This window comes from Solanum lycopersicum, chromosome 11 (assembly GCF_036512215.1).
Source record: "Solanum lycopersicum chromosome 11, SLM_r2.1".
Classification (NCBI taxonomy): domain Eukaryota; kingdom Viridiplantae; phylum Streptophyta; class Magnoliopsida; order Solanales; family Solanaceae; genus Solanum; species Solanum lycopersicum.
Window position 1 is genome coordinate 56,604,837 of NC_090810.1, and position 8,734 is coordinate 56,613,570.

The 8,734-nt window shown below is 32.8% G+C and overlaps 1 protein-coding gene across 1 annotated transcript; it reads right to left on the reverse strand.

The window, feature by feature from the left end:
* Nucleotides 1–281: 281 nt before the first annotated feature.
* LOC101247097 (calcium-dependent protein kinase 7) lies at nucleotides 282–6,121 on the reverse strand. The gene is made up of 9 exons (XM_004250883.4): nucleotides 5,861–6,121; nucleotides 5,059–5,573; nucleotides 3,622–3,745; nucleotides 3,389–3,532; nucleotides 2,891–3,043; nucleotides 2,655–2,770; nucleotides 2,320–2,487; nucleotides 1,950–2,180; nucleotides 282–810 (listed from the first exon to the last, which is right to left on the reverse strand). The coding sequence occupies exons 2-9, from the start codon at nucleotides 5,563–5,565 to the stop codon at nucleotides 652–654; spliced, it is 1,602 nt and encodes a 533-aa protein (XP_004250931.1). The 5' UTR covers nucleotides 5,566–5,573; nucleotides 5,861–6,121; the 3' UTR covers nucleotides 282–651.
* Nucleotides 6,122–8,734: the final 2,613 nt, after the last annotated feature.

Genomic DNA, 8,734 nt, shown 5'->3' on the forward strand with positions numbered 1-8,734 from the left:
AATGAAATAATACAAAGTTATGAGTTTTAAATAATTCTTAGAACTTATAGGTATAAATCATATTTTGTAAAAAAAGTCGAATATTTCTCTCAACAACTATCGCCAAACACATGATGAAACTTGAACTAAAAATAATTTGTCAAAATATTTAAAAATTTATGACCAAACACTAGCTGAAGTTTATAATTTTTTTGTATTACAACCAAGAGTGTTTTTGTCATTTACTAAAAAAACAACTTACCAACACCTTTTACCAAACACATCAAATCGCTTATCATCAATTTCAATCCAAACACGTAACTACTTATTTATAAAATTAAATCAACTATTAAGCTAAAAGAGGCAAAAAGAATCCTTCTGTGCTGACATCTAAGTTTCAACCTTAGGGAAGTTACAATGATTTGTATGAGCCTTAGTATTTTTTTTATACTAATAAAAATGAGCTTATAACCAATACATGTAATTACATTTTTTCAACAAGGAAAAGACCCTAGAAATTCTTTGTTAGATGCCTAGGATGTTACAAGTTGAAGACCTCACACCTCAATCCTATAGAGCTCAAAGGGGAGGAAGCCAAAAAAAATTGAAGTGCACAGCAAAGAGAAAAATTTCTTGTTCCGTCTTTTGACATTTCTTTTTCTTATGCATTGATCATCTACCTTCTTCCTTTCCGACTTGTATCGAGCCATCTCTCATCAATTTTAAGCTGAGACTGTTGAATCTTTCACGAGAATACTGTCTCGATGCTTTTCTCCAATCTGTGCCAGCCTTCATCATTGCAGCAAATTCCTCGTAACTAATGCGGCCATCCTGCATGGTTATAGACAATGTAACTGATGAACTTTGAAGCTGTGGTAACAAACTAAAAGCTCAAAATCAATTCAACATTTAGTCCAAATGAATGATAAGGTTGAACAGAAGAGCAGTGAATGGAAAAGAAAATATGATTTAGAAAGGAGAAAATATATAAATACCTTCCTCAATTATTCCCCCATTCCCCACTACATTTTAACTTTGCGGGAGGCCTATTACTCCCTGTTCTTGTCCAAAATGTAACTACGACAACATTGGGACGCCATGTAACGTAGAGTATTTACTCTCTTAAAGCGCCTGAGGTGAAAAAATATTGTAGCATTTCTTCTATTATAACCATCCTACTCTTTTTTAAAATGTTTTCTTTACCTTTCTCTTCCTTTTTCTTTTGGGAAATCCGCAGTCGCTACCCTTTGAGTGCACACAGGGTAAAACCCCTATTCCTATAGCACGCAAAGGAGAGGTAAACCGCACTAGGTAAGCCCGGTGCGACGAGCTCGACAGTCAACGTAGAAGGAAAACCCGTTGCTTTCATTGGCAAGGGGTTTTGAACTTGAGACCTCCAACATGGAAGTCCCAAGCCCCAAGCCCCAAGCCCAAATAACTGGGCCACCCCGAAGGGTCTTTCTATTCCTTTTTGTTCTTCCCTTACCTATGACCCTTCTTTTCCTTTCTACTAATTTGAGTTTTTTGATAGGAACATTTGTTTTTTTGTATCGACTTGAGCTGTTTATGTTGCCAGAAAACTAAAACTAGGGTGAATCCGATTTTTTCCGTTGAGAAGCTCACTCCATCTTTTTTCAGATTTGCTAGAGGACATTAACATGTTGCGGAGATGGAAGAGAAGTGAAAAGGGAAAAAGGGGTAAATGACATGAGGCAGCACATGCATATACTTAAATGTTCACATTTGGTTACATCATATATGCCTCTCAGGATGACGGAAGATACACATTTTACAAGTACAAGGGGGTAATACGTCTTCAACATAGTTTCGTGTGTAGTTGGAGCTGCGGAACAAGATAAGGGGGGTATTTATGGTTCCACAAGCAATTAAAGAGACATTTATAAAAGAAGTATATGCACTAGTATGAAATCCAGTAGATATACATGAATGGACACAAAAAAAATTCTAACCTTGTCAGTGTCAACATCATGCATAATGGCATTGATGACTTCCTCACTGTTGCCACCATCCTCATCACTCAAGGCACTGCGCAGCTCCTCGATTTCTATGTAACCACTCTGATCTCTGTCAAAAACTGAAAATGCTTTGTGCAGGTGCTCATCATTTGCCATTTTTCTGAGATGAACAGATACAGCAACAAACTCCCCATAATTTAAGCTTCCATCTCCATCAACATCCGCCTATAAAAGTGAAGCAGAAGATAAAAAAGGGAACAATTATAATAATATTAGACGCTTGACTTATAAATATATATATTTAGTCTTCGTAAAGTTGAAAGAAAATCCAATCAAGTGAAATGAAGAGCATGAGAATGCTTACAGCTTCCATAAGAATCTGAAGATCAACATCAGGGATCTGATGGCCAAGCTTTTGCAGACCATTTTTAAGTTCTCCAAGGTTAATCTTGCCTTTCTTTCCTGTATCCATCATATCAAATGCGTCCTTCATTCCAGCCACTTCTTCCGCTGATAAAAACTCGGCCATAATCTGTGCAAGCAATGAAGAAAGAATATAACACCCGAAACTTTTGTGAGAAGGCAGAAAATCTTTTGTCCTTATTTTGGGCTTTAAGAATTAGGCATATGAAGATATCCTTCTGAGAAGGTGCAGAACGCTAATGATATGTAACTGCAAATGAAAAGGGAATATTTTACCGTTAGAGCTCTTTTCTTGAGCTTGTTCATTACTGAAAATTGTTTAAGCCTTGCTTTCACAGTCTCACCCAATGAGACATTTGGTGCTTTCTTTATATTTTGTAACCAGGTGTGCTCTGCATTCATGTATATGCACGAAAGCCCCAAAAAAGTCACAAAATTGAACTTATGAAACTAAGAGAGAACAAACAGCAAGCAAATGAAAGTATAGCATCTCAAGGATTAACAAACATTACCAAGAACCTGCTGAGCTGTGAGTCGTCGAGTTGGATCCGGGTCAAGCATCTTCTTTACAAGATCCTTTGCATTATCAGAAACCTTAGGCCATGGATCTCTCTTGAAATCAACCACAGACCGAATAATTGCTTGGGCTACTCCTTGTTCAGTCTCTGCACATATTCAGTAGAATTTTAGGCAATTACTGAGAAAGCTGTGAGTAAATTAATGGAAGCACAAAGTACTGACTATCACAGGCCAAAAGGAAAAAAAGGAACTTTGATTTTGAATTGGTCCAGGAAGAGGTGGGATTCACTCTTGCAGCCACCCTCACCTAGTCATCGACGATGTTAACAACGCATCAATATGTTTCAAATTCCATTTCATTTTGACACTCATTAATAAATTACCAAGTTCTAAGAAATGAATAGTATGCACCAAGGTTGATTTACTTTGTTATTTGTCGGTGAACCGAGGTATTACTTGTTACCTAAAGAAGGCAAATAAAAGAAACGGACCTGCCCAGAAAGGTGGAACACCACAAAGAAGAATATAAAGGATAACTCCAGCACTCCAGACATCAACCTCCGGGCCATAATTGCGTTTTAGGACCTCTGGAGCCATGTAATAAGGACTTCCCACAATCTCATTAAAGCGTTCCCCTGTTAAACATATTAAAAGATGATTCCAACATTAATCTTTTTTAGCATGAAAAAAAGTTACAACACACTATCATTACTTATTGCATTACCGGGTTTAAAGAACACTGATAATCCAAAGTCAATAGCCTTCAAAGGAGCAGTTTCTTTCTTGTTACCAAACAGAAAGTTCTCAGGTTTGAGATCACGATGCATTACTCCATGCATATGACACATCTGCAATGTCAATTGAAACTCCGTAAGTTGAAAATTGAAAGAAGAACAGCCATTTCTTGAGGAAACATAATGCAACTGTAAAGTGAACATTGACCAAAGATGTATGAGCAACCACATAGATTAAATTGTATAAACTTGGGATAATTAGCCATCATGTTTGCGTCGGTTACCAGTTACCACCCTGTTCTTATAACAACTAAATGTAGAAACATGAACTTCTTAAATCCATTCCATAAAATGAATGTCTCTCTCTAATCTGTAGTTATGTAAGTTGAGCTCTCATGTCATTATGTTCACCAAATACAGTTTAAAATTGAACCCTGTTAGCAACAGTCCTATGCTATACTAACTGATGCTGAAAGCAAGCTACAATAGATCTCCCCCTCTGAAAATAGACCATAAAGACCGGCATCTTACTGGTTACTGATAGTTATTTTACATTTCTATTATTCTAATTGCATCTATAAAAATAAGCTCTCTGTCTAAAACTATCACAAATTGCGATTCATTTTCGACATTTGGATGGTGAAATCCTGTGTGATTAGCTTCCTTAAGTTTCATTTAAATGGTTGGCACGAAAGTATATAATTTTAAAGGTATTTGCATGAGAAAAATATAGGACAATGAAACAGTTGCCAAGAAAGCAAAATTCACAAGACAAGATAAGAAAGATAGAAAACCTAACAACATTTAGAGCATGAATACACTTTTTACCTAAGTTGCTCGAACTCTCCAAAATTGTTGCCCCACCCCCGTCGGATCCTCCAAAAATGCACTACTTTTGGAGGATCTGACACACACATGTCGATATCTTTGAAGAGTTCGAGCAACATAACTTTTTACTATATTTGACATCTAGGTTTAGTGATATTGGAAGATAAAATCTAGTCTAATTAAATGCTATAGGATCTCAACGTGTAAAATGAATCAAATAAAAACATTAAGCACTCATTTACACAAGCAAAGTAGATCCTGAGCTAAGAAAGGGAGTGTCCTATCTACCAAGAGAGTGCAGGCAAACTCAGAAAAGGAGTGGCAGTTATCGACATAAGAAAGTAGGAAAATTTACTGAAGAAGTGGGAAAGATATTCTTAAAAGAGATTCTTCGACAAGAACATTCATTCTGCTTACAAACATGAAACTTCAATCTCAACATTCCTTTCTAGTCTAAATTGACACTTTCAGTTGGCATTGTCAATTCAAACTTCATTAACATAATCCTAAATTAGCAACCCCTAAATTACATGAAATAAACAAACAAGTAACAATTATAGATGAAAAGCAAAGACAAGCATTAATTAGTAAAACTGTACCTGAACAACTTCTACTATAGTCTTCATAATAACCGCAGCTGCTCTCTCTGTATAATGTCCCCTGGCAACAATCCTATCAAACAACTCACCCCCCTCACAAAGTTCCATCACAATATGCACTGCATTATCATCCTCATAAGTGTCCTTCAAGGTCACAATATTAGGATGTTTAGGCAAATGCTTCATGATCTCAACTTCTCTCCTAACATCATCTATATCTACAGCAGTCCTAAGTTTCTTCTTTGATATCGATTTGCAAGCATATTTGTCCCCTGTATCAACATCAGTACATAAATATGTAACCCCAAATTCTCCTCTTCCTAGCTCACAACCAAGATCATATTTTTCTTGAATATTGTGTCCTGTTGGATCTTTCAACACAACAAGCTTGTTTCCATCACCTCCAGATGCTTGAGTTGCACCATAATCAAGAGCAAAAGGGTTTGGTTTGTTCTTCTTCTTCTTATTCTCAGAAGAATTACCAGGTGTCCCACAGCAATTCCCCATAACAATTTCTAAATAACAATAAAAAATCAATCTTTGAGCTAAACAATGCCATATTCAAATATTCATTCAGATTCTAACTTTCTTGAAACAAAACAAAAAGAAAACACAAAAAGCATGCTTTTTTAAGAGATCTTCAAGAATATGAACACCCATATTTCAAGATTCTTATAAATTTCTTATCTTTTTCAAAACCCCAACATATAAAATCAAAAACAAGAAGAAAAAATGATACCAACATACAGAAACAACATTAAAAACCAAGATTAAACAGCAATGAAATGTAGAAAAAGAAAACCTGCAGAAAAGCAAAATGTTGCCTCTTTTTGTTGTTGTTGGAGATAAGAATTGGAGGGTAGTTATGGAATTAAGAGAAGAATGTGAATATGAGAAGAAAGTTGTTCATGAAAGTGTGAAAACTAAATTCACCATTGGAAGAGAGAGTCAAAGCTCTTTTCTACAGAGACTTTTCTCTATTGGTATTGGAAACCCCCATCCTATTTTCCCCATTTCTCTATATTTTTTCTGTCATTTCAATGGATATTTTCATTTATGTTCTAGAAAAAAATTATTTAAATCCTAGAATTATCATATATTATTTTTGTTTGAAATAATTTGTCCTATTTGGATTTAGCATGAATTTTTTTACAAAAAAAGTCTTTGACTAAAAAATTATTTTTTAAAGATATAAGATAAATCATATATTATTATAAGCATGAAGCTCTAAAGTGTAAAGTTGAATTACTACTTTGCCCCTATACTAAATTAAAAAGTAATAAAATACTTTACCCACATATAAATTAAATATCTAATTAAATAGTAATATTGAATTACATGATAGAGGAGCAAAATGAGAAGTTCAGCAGTCTATTCAATTATTATGTGTGAAACAACCAAATAGGATGAACACTAATAAAGTTTCAATTAATATAGAAGTTGAAACGTATTTTGCTAATTATGAGAAGTTGAAAGGGATCAAATTAAGTAATTGAGGAATATCAAAGAGTTTTTATCAACAAATCTTCAAGACTACACTATATAAACATACTCAATATTAGTCATTCAACACAAGCTTCCATTGTTAAGTGGGTACAAAAATGTCTTCTAATTTTCAGGTACAATCTTATTAAGTCTAGATTTTTCCGTTTGATTTGCTAACTTCATTTGAATGATAACTTTCTAATTTTTTTTATAGGTAAAATAAATAGCTTGAAAGGTATAATCACACATATCAAAAATTGAATATTGTTGTACACATATTGTTTGATGCTGAATGATGATCAACTCTCTTTGAAACTCTCTACGCATAGCTTCCCACAGAAAAGAAACCATGTTTAAACTTTTAAACTAAAAATTGAAATTGCAGTTGTTTGCTAGCAAAATATATCACATTTTCTTGAACAAATGTTGCAACTCCAAGTCTTCTCTAACAGTAATGGATAGTAGTTGTAAGCCTGTAAATGTAAGTCTTGGTATATCTGAAATTTTTAAGGAAGTAATTACATTTGTAACGACATACATTAAGGATACAAGATGACTTTAAGTAACGACACATTTTCCCTTTTTAATTCTTTAACTTGATGTGTCTTTCTTGGAAATTTTACTTGTTAATGACTGTCTGTATATTTAATTGCTTATAAATGGGTAAGCTTTGGAGACTTATCTAATGTGCAGTAGATCGAATATATCGAGAGAACACTCGAAAAAAACATCATAATTCTCCTAATAGTTTATTATATACTTTTTCATTTATTTTTTTTATTGGTTTTTATTGGGAATACACGTGCAACGCTCGTGCCCGGATACTAGTAAATTACAATGAGTGAAGAAATATTTATTTTTAAAAGAACGTTTGCATGTATAAATAAATTGACTGCATATTTTATTTAATTAGACACATCGTTCCTAATTAGCATATGTTTGATGTTTTATTTATAGAGGCTAATTTGGGTAGAAAATGACACTTTGAAAAAATGAATTTATTTATATAATGTACCTACAAAAGCTTTCAAAATTTCGAAGCGAAAATATTTAATAAAATTAATTTAAATTTTGAGTACTCTAAATGAAATTACGAATCATTCTAAAAAGTTCTGATTCATGTTTTTTTTTTGTTATTAATTTGATTAAATGAGTGTTCATTATTTTTAAGTATTACTAGAAGAATATGAATAAATTTGTGTTTGATTATAGTCTAATTTAATCAAAAGGAGAATAAAATTAGTGATGAATTTTAAAATATTCATGTATTATAATGTCCTTTTGAATCTTTAGATCTATCAATTTCTCAAAGCAGAATAATGAGACACGACAATTGTTAACCATTTGTACTTTGTTTTTTTCTTCTTATTTCACCTTTCTATGTTGAATGAGACAAAAACCTCAACGTCCAACATAAATATATTAACATTTAAGTATAATCAATTATTTTTAAACCGGACTGATCTAGCGAGATAATTAATATACATTCGTTAAGTTTGAATCTCGATGCCTATATTCTTTGTAATTTATTTTGAATAATCGACGTATATGTATATATGCTAAAGTTAACGGTGTCTTTCATTATAGGCATAATACATAAATGTGTTTTTTAACTTGACTTCGAATCACATTTATGTCGTTTAACTTTGAGTGTGCACAAGTAGACACTTTAATTTGTATAAAGTTGAACAAATACATGCATGTTCTGCATGTCATCCACGTGTAATTTTTTGTCCTACGTGTATTTTATCATGTAGGACTCATGTGTTTATTTATTTAAAAGTTGGACAGTTAAAGTACCTGTTGGTGCATTATGAAAGTTGGAGGTCAAAGTTAAAATTTATACGTCTTCATTATATTTAAATCCTAAATCCGTCTTTGTTTCTAAATAATGCAGTAATAAGAATTTTTTATGTTTTTGCTTGTTTCTTTCAGTAAATTTCTTGGTAAATATAACATTTTCTCTTTTACCATTAGTATTTCTTGTCTTTATCACTTTTTTCTTCCTTAGTTTCTTTTTTTTAATATTTGTGGCACTTTATAGCCCCATCAATGTCTACTATAATATAGACAATTGTCAGGATGAATACATGCGGTTTAAATTTTCAATTATGAGAACAACTTTTCTTTTTCTATAATAAAATAATGAGAATATTTTTAAAAAAAAAAAAATACTTTATTAGTGTAATTT

Coding starts and splice junctions, on each gene's coding strand:
- LOC101247097 (XM_004250883.4), bottom strand. CDS start 5,565: ATGGGGAATTGCTGTGGGACACCTGGTAATTCTTCTGAGAATAAGAAG. Junction 3,533..3,621: donor ATCAGTGTTCTTTAAACCCG/GTAATGCAATAA, acceptor TATGTTTAACAG/GGGAACGCTTTAATGAGATT. Junction 3,044..3,388: donor TGTTCCACCTTTCTGGGCAG/GTCCGTTTCTTT, acceptor GAATATGTGCAG/AGACTGAACAAGGAGTAGCC.